The 17,616-nt window shown below is 37.3% G+C and overlaps 1 protein-coding gene and 1 pseudogene across 3 annotated transcripts in view; both read left to right on the top strand.

Annotated features, from left to right (window-relative positions):
- PIK3C3 (phosphatidylinositol 3-kinase catalytic subunit type 3) overlaps positions 1-13,492 on the top strand; it is a 161,360-nt gene extending 147,868 nt beyond the window's left edge. For 2 of the 3 annotated variants that reach the window (XR_011252453.1, XM_069569209.1), the window contains 3 exons: positions 2,237-2,327; positions 6,793-6,918; positions 12,575-13,394. Coding sequence is in view for 1 of the 3 variants with exons in the window: in XM_069569209.1 (XP_069425310.1) it covers positions 2,237-2,327; positions 6,793-6,918; positions 12,575-12,589 (232 nt within the window). In the remaining 2 variants the exon portion in view is untranslated. Of the gene's footprint in view, positions 1-2,236; positions 2,328-6,792; positions 6,919-12,574 lie in introns of all 3 variants that reach the window. The other variant, XR_011252452.1, reaches the window with a different exon arrangement.
- A 2,486-nt stretch (positions 13,493-15,978) lies between these two features.
- On the top strand, positions 15,979-16,350 carry LOC138428451 (small ribosomal subunit protein eS27-like; annotated as a pseudogene).
- Positions 16,351-17,616: the final 1,266 nt, after the last annotated feature.

Below are 17,616 nucleotides of genomic sequence, written 5' to 3'. Positions count from 1 at the left end.
CCAGTAAGTCTTCCAGTCCTGCTCTGCTATTGAAACTAATTTTCTTAAAATAAACAGTTACCTATAGCAAATCTAGTGGCCACTTTGCTTCCTTGAAGCTTTGACACAGTTGACCATGACTTTGTTCCTAAAAATCTTTCTTACATTTGACCATGACTTCATTCCTAAAAATCTTTCTTTGTTCCTATATATATATAGGAACAAAGTCTGTGTATATATATCAGTTCATTTCAGTTCAGTTGCTCAGTCCTGTCCGACTCTTTGCGACCCCATGAATCGCAGCACGCCAGGCCTCCCTGTCCATCACCAACTCCCGGAGTTTACTCAGACTCACATCCATCAAGTCAGTGATGCTATCCAGCCATCTCATCCTCTGTCGTCCCCTTCTTCTCCTGCCCCCAATCCCTCCCAGCATGAGTCTTTTCCAGTGAGTCAACTCTTCGCATGAGGTGGCCAAAGTACTGGAATTTCAGCTTCAGCATCATTCCTTCCAAAGAAATCCCAGGGTTGATCTCCTTCAGAATGGACTAGTTGGATCTCCTTGCAGTCCAAGGGTCTCTCAAGAGTCTTCTCCAACACCACAGTTCAAAAGCACCAATTCTTCGGTGCTCAACCTTCTTCACAGTCCACCTCTCACATCCATACATAACTACTGGAAAAATCATAGCCTTGACTAGACGGACCTTAATCGGCAAAGTAATGTCTCTGCTTTTGCATATACTATCTAGGTTGCTCATAACTTTTCTTCCAAGGAGTAAGTGTCTTTTAATATCATGGCTGCAGTCTCCATGTGCAGTGATTTTGGAGCCCCCAAAAATAAAGTCTGACACTGTTTCCACTGTTTCCCCATCTATTTCCCCTGAAGTGATGAGACCGGATGCCATGATCTTCGTTTTCTGAATGTTGAGCTTTAAGACAACTTTTTCACTCTCCTCTTTCACTTTCACAAACCTGGGTCTTCCATACTGCAGGCAGATTCTTTACCATCAGAGTACTTCCATACTGCCTTCAGTATGGAAGACCCAGGTTTGGTTCCTGGTCCAGGAAGATCTCCTGGAGAAGGAACTGGCAACCCACTCCAATATTCTTGCCTGGAGAATCCCATGGACAAAGGAACCTGGCAGACAATGTGGTCGCAAAGAGTTGGGCATGACTGAGTGACTAAGCAAAGCACAACATATGTATAGTTTAGTTGCTAAGTAGTGTTTAGCTCTTTGCAACTGCATGGTTTCAGTTTAGGGGGAACAGATCCAGAACTTTTTACCAAGACCAGCTAAAAACCTTTGTTGTCTAAAACCAAATTTTTTACTCACATCCATCCCCAAAGTCAGATGGCCTCCTTTTATCACTGCAGTGCTGCATTACCACTCAGGGCATAACTGTCCAAGAGGAGAGTGTTCTGAGCAGGAGGTGGCCTGTGCCCAGTGGACACTTACTGACACCTTTTCCCATACAGCTCCACCTCTAGTAATGAACATTTGGAATAGTAACATACTTTCTCTTTGTTTAGAGGAAGATGAAAAGTTTGAGCATTGATGAGGATAACCCTTCCTACAGGGGTCCACATACTCCAAAGGTGAAATGATTTAGATATCTTGTATATTTTTAGTGTAGAAGAGTATGAGCTATTTTCTCCTCCATTTAGGATGCTTATAACAAGACCAGTCACTGTATTTTCTAAGATGGTGGGATTAGTGTCCCTGGAGGATACTTATGACTCATGAATGGAGTCACACTGTTTCCCTTCACTCATTACCCATGACACACCAAGATAATCTTAAGATAGCAGATGGAGTCACATTACCCCTTCACTCATTACCCATGACACACTGAGGTAGTCTTAAGGTAGCAGATTCTTGTCTTCATTGAGCAAAGACAGATCTTCATTCCTTAGTAAAATGTAATTAATGGTATAAAGTGGATTCCCCATTAGATCCCTTCTGAAAAGAATATACTTACTAAAAAATGAAAAAAAAATGTCATTATTAGATGTTATTCCAAAGGTGTGTTCCCTATTGGGAGACCTAGAAGTGGTATTATATCAAGGCCCTAGAATAAGATACGTTTTCAAGTCTTGCTTTTCATTGAGGCAACTGGTGAATAAGTGTACATTCTATTTTCCATAGGAGTAATAGTAATCATTATAAAAATCTAAATATTACTACTTGTAACAGTGTTCTTAATATCAGAAAGGCAAAATTCTAACACATTGCTGTTTTTTCCCATTCTTCTTTAGGTATTCTAATCTTATTTTGAATTTGTTTTCCTTGATGGTGGATGCAAACATTCCAGATATTGCTCTTGAACCAGATAAAACTGTAAAAAAGGTAATTTTCATATACCCTCAGATATCATAGTCTACTTTTCATACTTAAGAAGTATCAGGGTTTTAACAACCCATTTCCCCGTGTCCCGACCCCTAGACTCTTAAGTAATGTAAATTAAGAAAGAGAACTTGTGTATATTTCTTTTTCACATTTTAGAATATGACAGACTCTCAAGCCCTCTGCAACTAGTTTTATCCCCTTCCCTGTTTATGCCCACAGTCACATGAGGAGCTCACTATATCAAGAGGAAGCTTACTATCACCACCCTTACTCTTTGTCCTAAAAATTTAGCTTCTCTTTAATATTCCTACTAAGATACCTGCTTCCTGGTACTCACAGACCAAGCATGCTAAGAATCAGAAACAAAATATTATAATAGTATATAGAAGAAAACAGTTGTTCTTTAACTTTTCCATTCATACCCTTGGTAACAGGGGTTTCTTACTGTGTAAAGAGAGTAGAGACCTGCTTTTAACTTAATCTGCAAAGAGAAGCATGAAAGAAAGTTTCCACATAGATGAGCAGTTATTCTGAACTATCTTACCCTGAGATACAGCGAGAGATGAGAGAAAGGAGTAACAAATTGGAAGATTTTTTTTTATTCAAATTAATTTCTGGCTCTGATTCACTGAAAGTGAAAGTCACTCAGTCGTGTCCAACTCTTTGTGACCCCATGGACTATAGAGTCCTTGGAATTCTCCAGGCCAGAATACTAGAGTGGGTAGCCTTTCCCTTCTCCAGGGGATCTTCCCAACCCAGGGATTGAACTCAGGTCTCTTACATAGCAGGCAAATTCTTTACCAGAGCCACTGAGGGGGGTGTATATAACACATTTTATTTATCCAAAGATAACATAAAATGATCTTAAATAGCAGAAGGCTTATTAATAATAAGCTTCAAAGATAGTATAGCTTTTTAACTTATAGAAGTATACAACTACTAAAGTTGTAAGATGGAATTTTTCTGGTGGTTGTAAATAATATTTCTCACCAAAAGCTCTAAGTTCTGATGTAACTGACTCAGCATTATTAGAAACATACCTCTGTGGGTTGAACATTATCTTGGTCCATTTGGGCTGCTACATATATCAATATAACAAAATACCAGACACTAGATAGCTTATAAACAACAGAATTTATTTCTTATGCTTCTGAGAACTCTAAATACTAGTCCAGGGTGCCAGAATGGTCAAGTTAAAGCCCCTTTGGGGTCAGAGGGCACTTAGGGTGGAAGGTGCCAGGAATCTCTTTGGTGTCTCTTTATAAGAGCACTAATCATTCATGAGGGCTCCACCCTCATAATCTAAGTACCTTTCAAAAAGTCCGCTTACTGATACTGTCACATTGGACATTAGTATTTCAATATGGATTTGAAAGGTACAAGAATATTTATATAATTTTAAACATGAATGAAGCTATTCTCTTTTACTTAATTTTATGAGCCTTTGGCAGTGAGAGGGATTTTAATGTAAATCTTATTGTTTAACATTTAAGAAAATTATGCTGTTTTTAGGATTTCATTTATTATTTTCTAGGAAGCACTGTTTCAAAACTCCCAACCCTGGCCAAACTAGGAAATGGACTACTTATCACACTAGGTTTTGATGTGGGTAATTTTTTTCAACTTCAGGTCATTCATCAAGAAACATAAGTAGTTGATGAAAATTTCAAGACAGATGACTGCACCAGATTTCAAATGTTGTTGCTTTTGTGTGCCTATCTGTGTGTTACTATTTTTAGGATCTGTTGTTGCTGTTTATTTTAAACCCATTTATCTCTGTCATATGTTCACTCTTGCCTTACTTCACTTATGTTCAGAACTCATTTATGAAAGTTCTAATGGTAGTTGTCAAATGGAGTCTTTTTGTTTCTTCTTCCAGTATGTAGTTTTTCTTATTAGATCTTTTATTTCAACTTGTCCTTTTAGGAAATCATGATTTTATTGTTTAAACTTTTGTTACCAGCTATCTTTATGGCATATCTTCAAAATGTTTAATCATAGCAACATTCAACATTTTCCTTTTTTCCATAGCATATTTTAGTACATATATATCAATTCCTTTTTAATTTTTTGAAATTGACTACTCATTTTACTGTGCTTCATAGTTAACTGCGTTCCTTACAAGTTTTGAAGGTTGTAATAACTCTGTGTTGAGCAAGTCTGTTGGTGCCATTTTTCCAACATTCACTCACTTTGTGTCGCATTTTGGTAATACTCATGTATTTCAAACAAATGGTATTTTATCTCCTTTGAAAGACAGTGCAGAGGCTGAGATTTACAAGTTTGCATCCTTTTGCTTGATAAATAATATGTCTTATCTGGGTTTCCAGTTTGCCAAGAGTTCCAAGAGTGCTGCTCCAGTGAAGTGTTGATAAATGTTCAACCACTGGCTATCTAAAAAACACTGTCTCTAAGTTTATTTTAATTTGCATTAATATAAGGCACACATAGCAGAAAATGTACAAAAATATAATAAAATGCTCTATAGTCTTTCTCTTTAAAAAAAAAAAAAAAGGACACTGCAGATTGATTCGAGTGCAGCCTTAGCTAATGAGATATAAACGGACAGAGTCTGGAGCTGATAGAGATAGCTAGGAGTCAGAGGAGAAATTGTAGAAGGGTGGAAGGCACAGAGGTAAAAGGACAGGGGTAGAATAACAAGTAGCCTAACACAAGTCAATGTATATGATAACAGATCAACCATTTTTATGCAGTTAATCTTCTTTCTTATAAAAAAGAATGTCTTCATATTCGGTGAATAACAGTTTTCTTTATATACTAAATACATATCTTCTATTTGTAATTTAAGCACTTATATAAGTATGCAGGCTTTGACAAATTGGGTTAAAAGTTTATTTTGATTCTCCTGCCCTATAGTGTTTTTGACGTCCTTAAAAAAATCATTTACAAAATTCTCAGACATGACCTCCCTAAGTAGAAATCAAGGAATACAATGGAATAAATTCTTTAACTGGGATCCAGAAATGAGAGAGAGAGTTGATTGAAGGTTTACTTTAGATCTCCCTCCACCAAATTGTCCTTCACTTGTTCCACCTCTCTCTCTGTTACCTTCTCTCTCCTGAGCCTGCAGGGCTGTCGGATCACCTGGTATACTTACAGTGCAGTGAAGGGAAAAGAGCACTGAGCGGGCCATGGGTGGTGGTGGTGGTGGTTCTGTCACCCAGTCATGTCCAACTCTTTGTGACCCCATGGACTGCAGCACGCCAGGCCTCCCTGTCTCTCACCATCTCCCGAAGTTTGCCCAAGTTCATGTTCATTGCATCAGTGATGGGTTGTAGTACTGTCTGCCTTTTCTTCTTCCTGATTTTGTAGTAGTTCAACTCCATACTTAAAAGGAAATACTAAAATGGACCACTTTTTATCCACTTGGAAATCCCATTTTCTTCTAGCCTGTCTTTTCAGAAGTTTATATGGATCATTTATAAGAGGTGAAAGGAGTAAGTACAGTGGTTACTGAGATCGTCTGGAAGTGTGAGCCACTTACCATCAGTTAAAGATCCCTGGGTTGGCTTCCTAAATTCTCTGTCTTAGTTTCTGTGTGTGAGAGATTGAGATATTATCTACCTCAGAGCCATCGGAGAGTAGAATGAAATACTGCATGTAAGGTGCTTTGCACAGTGTTAGCATGAAGTAGTCAGGCATGGTAACCTGCTCCAGTATTATTGCCTAGAGAATTCCATGGACAGAGGAGCCTGGTGGGCTACAGTCCATGGGGTCGCAGAGTCAGATACAGCTGAGCTCTAACACACTGTCATTTGGTAACATTTGCTTGTGTGTTTTAGGGAACTATTCTGATATATATCTCTACTAATCTTTGTAGTTCTTATTGCTATTCAGAATCAACTGTATGTTTTAATATGAAATAATGAAAAAGTCCTCAGTCTTTAGAAATTATAGGTCATATTGAAGTAGTTCTTTGCAGAAGTATAAGGAACTCCTATAGGAAAGCAGACATCTTAGAAGATCTGGTTTATAGTTTACTTTTTGTCTGTTCTTAAATTTGCAGGGCTGAACAGAATTATTTTCTATTCACTTTGTTAATATTTCTCAGAAAAAAAAATTTACAAACAACCAAGATAGGGTGATATAAAGAGCATATAGCAAAAAGTAAAGTTACACATTCAGGAGAATAGTATTCAGAACTCCTTATAGGTTATGAACCATTTCTTTGCTGTGAAAATAGAAGTGAAGTGAAGTCGCTCAGTCGTGTCTGACTCTTCGCGACCCCATAGACTGTAGCCTACCAGGCTCCTCTGTCCATGGGATTTTCCAGGCAATAGTACTGGAGTGGGTTGCCATCGCTTCTCAGCCTTTTGGCTAAGATCAAGTATAGTATCAAGTGTAAAAATAGGTCATTGTAATAATATCTGTATCTGTCTGTTCTTGTCTCTTCAAAATGTTATGTTATTCTTTATTCAAAAGCTAATAGACTCTGACCTTGTAGGTTCAGGATAAATTTCGTTTAGACCTGTCTGATGAAGAGGCAGTGCATTACATGCAGAGTCTGATTGATGAAAGTGTCCATGCTCTCTTTGCTGCAGTGGTGGAACAGATTCACAAGTTTGCCCAGGTAAGTTCTCTGATGGCAGTGCATTCTTCTCAGCATCTCCATGTTCTCCGGTAGAATTCTCTCAGAACCGTACCTTTCTCTGCAAATGACACGTCTTCTCTGATTTTTTTTTTTGTCAAGCCTTCTTGACATCTCACCAGCCTTCCAACGTGAATGTGTTTGATGCACTAATAACTCTAAAACATTCCACTGAAATATTCTTAGTAACTAAACTGTGGAGCATCAGCATAGGTATATCTGTATGTTGTAGTCAGTGGTAGCTATAAATTCTTCTTGAGAATGATCTTGGGCCTGGTGGAGGCCTTGACAAGTGAGACTTAGACACTTGTTGGGTTTGGTAAATGGTGAAGTGCTAGGAAAAGAGGTTAGAAGGTGAGAAAAGTGATGGCATACGTAGCACACACAGAAGGATCTATCTGTAGACTTACCAGTTAGCAGGCTCTTCTACAGTTGTTTGAGGGAAGACTCTTTTGCACTAGCCTTGATGATAAACCTCAGATTTAGAACCTATTTTAAGTTTGAATTTCATAATGAGGATAATGATATAAGTGGTTAGCAAACGAAAAATGAGGCCGCTTTCCTCTCCCACATCCTCCTGCAAACTCCTTCCTGACTTTACACATTTAGTTAATGATAAGTTGACTACTGCAAGCTCAAAGCTTGTCTGTTTCAACTTCTCCCTCACCCAGCATATAGGATGTCACCAAGCCTTGTGAGTTTCTTTAACTGTTTTTTAATTATCATTTTCTGTCATTTTCCCACTACTGACATTTTGACCTAGTTTTTCATTTTACAATACTTTGAGTAACTAAAATCCTTCATAACTGCTTTTAGTATTTTTTTTCTCTCAGGATTCTTATCTTTATTCTAAATATTCCAATCAGATATATCTTCACAAAATACCGCTTCACCTTTTTTTTTTATAATTTAAATATGAACAGTGTTTCCCCGTTGCCTATAAGTGATGTCCAGTCTAGCAATTCAGGGCCTTCCAGATTGTTGTGTTCTAAGCTTCTTTCTGAGCTATTCTCCGAATGCTCTCTTTTTCTCAATATTTTTGTTCTCTTCCATTTCTCTGGCTACTTAGCTCTTTCCTTCAGCCCAGAATATCTGTCTCCTTAATAATGAATGTCCTATAAATGCCTGCTTGCTAAAATCCAACCTGTCCTTCCAAGATCTATTCACGCCACTGTGATTCATCTTCCTCTGAATATTAATAGTACTTTGTACTTTTATTATGAGTTGCACTTACATTTTGTTTTCTATTATAAATATTTGAATCACCTTATAACTCCTAAAATGCAAGCTTCTTGAAGACTGGGATATGTGTCAATGACCCAGAAGCACAGTGCCTTTAAACACTTAAGAAATATCTAATGAATATAAGGGAATTTTTTTTCCTATAAATGTTAGCTGATATTCTTTCTCTCTCGTGACAAAAAATGTTTCTTGTCTCTGAACACCAGTCTGAGTCATATTTTATTATAAGTGCCAACTCAAGTTTTGCTGCACCTGCCTTTAATCGTCATCACTTCTCAAGAAAGTAAACTGTGACTCTGAGGGTAAGTTGAGTGACTTGTCAAAGTCACCAAGCTAGTTAGTGGCAGACCTGGATCAACATACAGCACAGCAGAATATTTTAGAACTCTAAGGGGGAAAAGTCCAGAAAGGTATAATGACTTAGCCAACTTCATGTGTCTAATGAGGGGCAGAATCAAGGCTTGAAACCAGATCTTCTGACCCCCATATCCAACCAGTGATAGGCTAGTTACTTTCTAGCTTATCAAGCTTAAGTCTTCTTTATCAGAATCTGATATACTTTTTTAATTTTTTATTTATTATAAAATTGATATAGTTGATTTACAGTGTTATAAATGTTTCAGATGTGCAACATAGTGATGCACAAGAATCCCAAGTTCTTTATCTCAGGAAGTTAACTTGAAAATGCTCATGCTTGTCTTTCAAGTTTCTTTAAATATCCTCATCTGTGAGGGCTTCCCTGGTGGCTGAGTGGTAAACGATCTGCCTCCCAGTGCAGGAGACATGGGTTGGATCCCTGATCTGAGGAGATCCCACATGGTGCGGAACAACTAAGCCCATGCACCATAACTACTGAGCCTGTGCTCAAGAGCCTGGGAACTGTAACTACTGAAGCCCCCATGCCCGAGAGCCCGTGCTGTGCAAGGGAAGCCACCACAGTGAGAAACCCAAACACCGCAACTAGAAGGTAGTCCCTCCCTCCGACCCCACACACAGCTGGAGAAAAGTCCATGCATCAACGAAGACCTGCACGGCCAAAAAATAATAATAAATAAGTTTTTTAAATGTCACCTGTGTTTGTACTGTTATACAACAAACAGTATCAATATGAGTAACATTAAGACATTAATTCTATTTGGAACTTGCTTAGGTATTGAAAGGTACTAGAGACACTAAACAAGGTCTTAGTGAAAGTGAAAGTGAAGTCAGTCGTACCCGACTCTTTGCGACCCCATGGACTGTAGCCTACCAGGCTCCTCCAACCATGGGATTCTCCAGGCAAGAATACTGGAGTAGGTTGCCATTTCCTTCTCCAGGGGATCTTCCCGACCAAGGGATTGAACCCAGGGGTTGAACCCGGGTCTCCTGCATTGGAGGCAGACGCTTTAACCTCTGAGCCACCAGAGAAGTCCAAACAATGTCTTAACCTCACCTAAGTCTTTTCAGATTATAAAATTACATACATGCATAGTTGTTTCTTAACTAATCTCTGAGGGAATGTATTTAATCTTTTGAAACTGACATTCTTACGTATGCATTTTCTAAGTATTGATCCTAGTAAATCACATGCACACTTAAGGTTTGATGATCAACATCTTTCATTGTCACTCAGCATTTATTATAAGGATGCATTTTGCTAATTGATTTTATGCTAATTTTAGTGCATTCCTATTAATCATTATGGATTATAGAACCCAGTTTTTATAAAATGGAGGTAGACATGTTAACAGAAGTTCTTCCTGCATTAAAGAAATATTCATAAAAACAACTGAAAAATTGCCAGATACAGGTGCTATATTGACATACTGAAAGGCTTATTTTATTCTATCATGCCATTTGCTAGGAAGGGTTGAGATGAAACACTGCAATATTTGTTGCCTAGCAACACCCACCTACTAGTGGTGGAAATTTTCCACTGAAAACCACTTTTATTTGGGTCATTGTCTTTAAAATTGCATCATCAGAGCTCTTCTTCCTTTCAGAATTATCTTATAGGGCTTTCTAGTCTTGTCTGTGCAAAAAGGTGGAGACCACTTAGTTTGGGCCACTTTCTGCTCTAAAACTATGCCTTTCAATGGAAATATCTCATATTGCAGCCCATTTTCTTCTAGTTTCTGTTTTATCCTGTCTGTCTCTCTTTGTTGATTGATGGTAAAAGTCTGGAGAAAGGGGTGGGGGATGATTTCCATTAATCTTAATACATATTAAATCTTATTACATGAATATAGATTCAGGTTAGAGATATATTTTTGGCACACTAAATGTAAAAATTTATGAACAGATTGGAAATTTTAGGTGAGTTCCAGCTCAGCATACTAAGAGCACATCCCACTGCAGTCCATCTGGCACTAACCCTTCCTTAGCCCCTTTGGTATTCAAGGAGGAAGAGCACAGGGCCCAGCAGAAGGTCACAGGAATGTGCAGCCCCAGTGCACCTTTGATGACGAGAAGCCAGCTGTATGCACACACTCTCACACTTAAGATTAAAACACACATCATGAAAGGAGGAAAGAGTATGTTTATTATGCCTGACATTTCCCCCCATCTAGGAGATGTGTCAGGGACTCCCTCCAAAGTAATTCAGGTCCTACGTTCCTCCCATAACATGACATCTTACTGTGCTGAATGTGATTCCAATATTGAAGGTTCTTGGGGGTTTTTTGGTACAACATGGCCTCTATATACAAGCCATCTGCCTCATCTGCTACTCAAAGAATTAGATTTTTTGCCTCAGTCCTGAGGAGAAAGTTTCCTATTTTGCTTTTATTCATTTTATTTATATTCCATTTTACCTTTATGTATGCACCTTAGTACTTAAACCCTGTGTAAAATGTTTCCATTGTAACTACTGTAACTCTCTCATCTAGTTTGAGAAGGCACAGAAGCAAAAGATGCCCAGAGGAGAAGAGATCAGAACATTATTTCTGATTTTATATTATATGGACCTTATTTTGCCATTAGGAATAAAGAACAGAAATGTAAAATATTCCATTGATCAAAACATAAAGTTTCCAAGGAGCAAGTGTCTTTTAATTTCATGGCTACAGTCACCATCCACATTGATTTTGAAGCACAGGAAAATGAAATCAGCCACCATTTTCACATTTTCCACATCTATTTGCCACGAAGTGATAAAACCAGATGCCATGATCTTCATTTTTTGAATGTTGAGTTTTAAGCCAGTTTTTTCACTCTTTCACCTTCATCAAGAGGCCCTTTAGTTATCTGCTTATCTGAGGTTATTGATATTTCTCCTGGCAGTCTTGATTCCAGCTTGTGCTTCATCCAGCCCGGCATTTCACGTGATGTACTCTGCACAGAAGTTAAATAAGCAGGGTGACAATATACAGACTTGACGTACTCTTTTCCCAGTTTGGAACTAGTCTGTTGTTCCATGTCCAGTTCTAACTGTTGCTTCTTGACCTCCACACAGGTTTCTCAGGAGGCAAGTCAGGTGGTCTGGTGTTCCCATCTCTTTAAGAATTTTCCACCGTTTGTTGTGATCCACATAGTCAAAGACTTTAGTGCAGTCAGTGAAACAGAAGTAGATGTTTTCTTGGAATTCTCTTGTTTTTTCTATGAATCAGTGGATGTTGGCAATTTGATCTCTGGTTCCTCTGTCTTTTCTAAATCCAGTTTGTACATTTGGAAATTCTTGGTTCATGTATTATTGAAGCCTAGCTGCAAGGATTTTGAGGATTACCTTGTTAGCATGTCAAATAAGCGTGATTGTGCAGTAGTTTGCCAACATTCTTTGGCATTGTCCTTCTTGGGAATTGAAATGAAAACTGACCTTCTCCAGTCCTGTGACCATTGCTGAGTTTTCCAAGTTTGCTAGCATATTGAGTGCAGCACTTTAACAGCATCATCTTTGTTAATGAATTAATGTTACATTAATGGCCCCAAACATCTTTGTTAATAACTCCAAAAAAATTCTTTACTAGGTCTTTGTTGTTCTTTCAACACTGCCTCCTTTTATTTTTTTGCAAACCATTTCTGTACTCTGTATTGTGGATTAACTTCACAATGTGTGGAATATATTACCAGTTTTTACAGTCTCTAAAAAATGTTGCACCAAGAACTAAGCTTATTGCTCAGAATATTAATCATCTATCACTGCAGAATTCAGTGGACTTTTTGCCTTCCTAGTTCTAGATTTCTCTGCTGTTTAATAATGAAGTCATCTTGAGCTTACAGTTAGCAAACATTCCTTTCCCAAAATATTTGCTCTTATAAACTGGAATTACCTGAATTGTTTGTTGTTGTTGTTCTTTTTCTTTTTCTATTAAAGAATTACATGTTTGTCCTATTCTAAGTTTTTTGACTGTAAACTGTTGTTTCTCTTCTCAGTGAATAGAGAAGCTAATTTTCTTTTTGTTGTTTTTAATTTTTGCAGTACTGGAGAAAATGAAACTGGGTTTGGCCTATCAAAATGATTGTCACCGTAAGAAAACAACTTTAAAAGCAACATATGTGTAATGAAGACTTAAGACTGTCAAACAAGGAAGAAAACATTTAGTCCTGAAGATACCATATATCCTAAGTGTTTCACAGTGCCTGAATTCTGTTTCCTTGGATGTCATTGCTGAAATGCAATCTTGAATGGTTTGTTTGAAGTATTGTATATATTTATTTTCAAATGTACACATTGTTAATAAGCTAAGAAGTAAGAATCTTGTTCCAGAACCATGTACATATTATGAGAGTTCTCAAGGAATTTTATGTTGAAATAGTAAAACATTTTAGTCTTCAACTTTGAAAGCCCATTCTTTCTTTATCTCTTCATATCAGCAGAGCAGTTGTATGAATTTGGGCTGTCTCGGTTGTGCTTGTTTGCTTTGTCTCTCAGTCCCTTGTTCCCTTTCTCTGTTGTTCCTCTTCCCCCCTAGATTATTATTATTTTCTTTTTGCCCAATCTATAATACTTCAAGTTTTACATGTTATAGCCTATTCTTTTATACTTTTGAGAATTATATATATTTCAAATAAGACAGCCATTTTTTCTTACTTACAAATACTGGAAATTTTGTTTGTTTGTTTGTTTTGTAGTTCATATTTCTCCTAGGTTGTACGTATATAAAGCAGGTTATAAAAATGTAACTATATGAATACTTAGCCAAAAGGTAATATGGCAGCAGTTTTTCATATTGAACCTAAGATATTTTTACATGTAAGCATAAATTGTCTTTGTACAATAAATTTTTTATGAAAACTTAGTTTTCAAGAGCTTTTAAAAGTAACTCTCCTAGACCTGTTAATGTAATCTACCCTTTCTGATTAAAGCAAAATAATTTTTAGTGTTTGAAGACTAGAAGTGCTACGAGTCCATCTAACTTTTTTACCTAATAGAACTTCAGCAAAAAGGAACAAACATAAATGAGAAGAGCAGAGCAGTAATAATCTTGGTAAATTGTTGTAAAGTCATATGATTTTGTTTTGGAAGGTAAACAATATCTCTTTTGATGCTGAATAAATATTTAATATCAAATGATAGAAAAAGATTTAAGAAGGTTATATTAAGGCACAGTTTCAGAAAATATAATTATAATGTTACCAAATTCATATCTGTGAGTTTGCTGCATTAGAGTGGGGTTATCAGCTGGAAAGCAAGTGTATAATTAAGAGAGAATCTTAGAGGCATATGGAATTTGACTTGTATAAAACATACATGCAGATTAGAAAAATGGTAAAGATGAGAATGCCTCTGAATATTAATCATAAGAGAATAATGCCTAATCTAATTGGCAAGCTCCATCCTGTCTCTAACTTTTTCTTTGCCTCATACATTTTCATCATTTTTTGTTGCCCAGAAGTTTGTAACCAGTCTGCATTCTTATTCTTCTAGGCCTGTTGCTATTGGTACCTCCTTCAAAAGTTTCCTCAAAATGACACTGCTAAAAGTGACCACTCCAACTTTCTGAACTCTGAATTCTTTATTTGTAGCCTTTTAATTGGCACTCAGTACAGTAAGGCATTTTTATCGTAGTTGCATCTCCTGTTACAGAGGTTGGCAGACATTTTCTGTAAACAGCCAAAACAATAAATATCTTCAGCTTTGAAAAGCATATGATCTTGGTCATAACTCATACTCTGCTGTATGAGTAAAATAATCACAGACAACATGTAACCAAATGTTATGGCCAGATTTGACCCTCAGGCCATAATTTGCTGACCTCTGTTTGAATTAACTGTAGGTCAAACTGTATCATCTTAATCATCTTTATAAACTCTATAACATTTTGCATAGATAGTAATATGGATATTTATGTTACATGCTCTATAAATGTTTTTGAACTACTATGATATTCTATAGTGGCAAACACAACTAGTAAGGTGGGTTGGTTATGAGTGAGCTTGTATTCTGTGCAAAGTTTATAGGGATTATAAGAGAGAGAGCTTTATAGGAAGGAAGACACGTATTGACTAAGGAAGGATAGTGGCTTTGATTTTGTAGAATGTATTTTTGCGGCTGTGGGTGGTGAGCCTGTATCACAAAGGAAAATGATTCATCAGTCTCTTTCTACTGCTCAAGCAACCTCTGTGCTCCTACTGTTTCCCCCAATACCATTTTTTTTTATCATGTAGTCTGTATTTTCCTTTATTAGCATTGCCATTCAGATTTTTGGCAAGTTTACAGTGTTTCAAGCACATTGCTTTCTTTGAGTTTGAAGAAAGTGTTTGTAAGGACACATGCCTTAATTTAGAAGTAGGAGTATACTCTTGTATTCAGAGTGAGATTTCTGAATTGGGGAGAGAAAATGTGGATGGCAGCCACTGTGAGTAGGGCTATCAGAAAGAAGTAAACTGTGGCTCAGATCCCTAAATAAGGGGTTCATATAATCTGATTTTCTTTACTCTCCATAGGGTTAGGTATTCCCCAGCTCATTTGTGTATTATAAGGTTTTCAGGTAAGTATTTATCACAGTCAACATAATTTATGAGCACTTACTATTACATATCAGGATTATACTAATTGCTTCTTATGCCTTAGATATCACTATTCTGTATAACAGTCCTGAGGTAGAATTCCTTCCTCATTTTATAGAACTTTAAGACAAGTGAATCACCTGCCCAAGGTAAGGCTGCAAAGTGAGAGCAGAGTTAGGGTCTGAAGTTGAGTTGCTTATTTCAGTGATCACAGTCTTAACCATCAAAATCTCCTGGCCTTCATTTCTCACGGAGACCTCTGTTGCGTGCATGTGAGTGTATGTGGTCCATTAGACTTGAATCCCCACAAACAAAGCCTATTCATTATCTTTCTTTTTTTGAACAGAATTACCAAAGATACAGGCAGTAGTCAATAATTAAATTTTTAAGAAACTGAGTCATGTCTTCATGCAGTAGATTCATACTTGTCTTGAAATAGGAACTCTGTCAATCCTAAAGGAAATCAGTCCTGAATATTTTGTGGAAGGACTGATACTGAAGCTGAAGTTCCAATACTTAGGCCACCTGACTCATTGGAAAAGACCTTGATGCTGCGAAAGATTGAAGGCAGGAGAAGAAGGCAACAACAGAGGATGAGATGGTTGGATCACATCACCAACTCGACAGACATGAGTTTGAGCAAACTCTGGGAGTTGATGGACAGGGAAGCCTGGTGTGCTGCAGTCCACAGGGTCTCAGAGTCGGACATGACTGAGCAACTGAACTGAAATAGGAAATAAGTCAGTAAAAACATGCAGACAAAATAAATCTTAACATGCAATTGTTAACCTACAATCACAATATCCTTTATATTTTTGCACATAGACATAACATTACAGTTTTTGTGGTGTTTTGTTTTTGTTTTTTTTCTGTAAAGAATTGCCTTTCTGGCAGTGACAAGCTCCGCATGAGAACATGCCTCTAGCAAAGAATCTCTACCTCTCTCCAGAAGAGAAGAGGAAACACAAGAAAAAGTGCCTGGTGCAGAGTCCTAATTGCTATTTCATGGATGTGAAATGCCCAGGATGCTATAAAATCACCGCAATCTTTAGCCATGTATAAACACAGTAGTTTTGTGTGTTGGCTGCTCTACTGTCCTCTGCCAGCCTACAAGAGGAAAAGCAAGGCTTACAGAAGGATGCTCCTTTACGCTGAAGCAGCACTAAAAGTATCCTCTATCAAGATGAATGGGAAGCCATCCCATTAAACACATTTTGGATACAAAAAAAAAAAAAAAATTGAAACTCTTGGGATTTTTTGTGTGTGATGGGAAGGCAGGTAAATTTCAAAAGCAACATGAATTTTCTATAATATGGAAAGTATACCAGATTTCTGAATGAATAATTTGATATGTTAACACTTCACCATAAAGAATGCATACCACCTGGATGGGATCCTGGCACAGCTAAAAATGAAAGAAATTCATATAAAGTGTGAGCTAGTTAAAAAAAAATAGTAGTCTCAAAAGTATAAGGCAGTTACTTTATGGAAAATCCCATAGTTTAAGTTTGTTTAATTTTCCTCAAGTTGTGTTATTTTTGGTTGGAACACTTCAAAAAAATAAATACTGTGTACTTCTCATGACCTTATCAGAAAACACGTGATATGAATTTGTCCTGTGCCTGGTCATGGTAGCTTTCATCACTTGGTAAAAATACATTATCCAGCTTTTTTCAAACTCTCCAGTTCAATCGCTTGTTCATGTCCGACTCTTTGTGACCCCATGGGCTGCAGCACACCAGGCTTCCCTGTCCATCACCAATTCGCAGAGCTTGCTCAAACTCATGTCCATTGAGTTGGTGATGCATTCCAATCGTCTCATCCTCTGGTCCCCTTCCTCTTCCTGTCTTCAGTCTTTCCCTCCAACAGGGTCTTTTCCAATCAGTCAGTTCTTCACATTAAGTGACCACAAGTATTGGAGTTTCAGCTTCAGCATCAGTCCTTCCAGTGGATGTTCAGGACTGATTTCCTTTAGTTGACTGGTTGGATCTCCTTGCTGTCCAAGGGACTCTCAAGAGTCTTCTCCAACAATCACAGTTCAAAAGCATCACTTCATCAGCACTCAGCTTTCTTTATGATCTAACATTCACATCCATACACAACTACTGGAAAAACTACAAACTCTGAAGTTAATTTGTATTTGAAACTTATAAATTAGTGAGCAATTTATAAGTATTTTATGGGGAGATACCTTGAAACCATGTTAATACCTTGTTCTTTAACACACTTTTACCTATTGGTTTTAGCATATGTTGATTTTTCTTGTCTGAATCAAGTATTACTACGGTGAAAGGCAAATGATTTTTTTTTATAATTTCATTATTCTTTCGGCAGTTGTTAGAGACCTACTGATACAGCTGTCCTTTCTCCATTTATTGTACAGTGCATTCCTATCATCACTTACTATGATGGTAAAATTGCCTGGGACTGACCTGTCCGCAGTCTGGTGCCTGTGTCCCTGACGTGATTCTAATGTTCTTGAGCCTTTCTTACTTCTGGCATGAGATGATC

This window comes from Ovis canadensis, chromosome 23 (genome assembly GCF_042477335.2).
Source record: "Ovis canadensis isolate MfBH-ARS-UI-01 breed Bighorn chromosome 23, ARS-UI_OviCan_v2, whole genome shotgun sequence".
NCBI lineage: Eukaryota > Metazoa > Chordata > Mammalia > Artiodactyla > Bovidae > Ovis > Ovis canadensis.
Note: the sequence above shows the minus strand (reverse complement) of the source record. Positions and strands in the feature narration are given on the sequence as shown.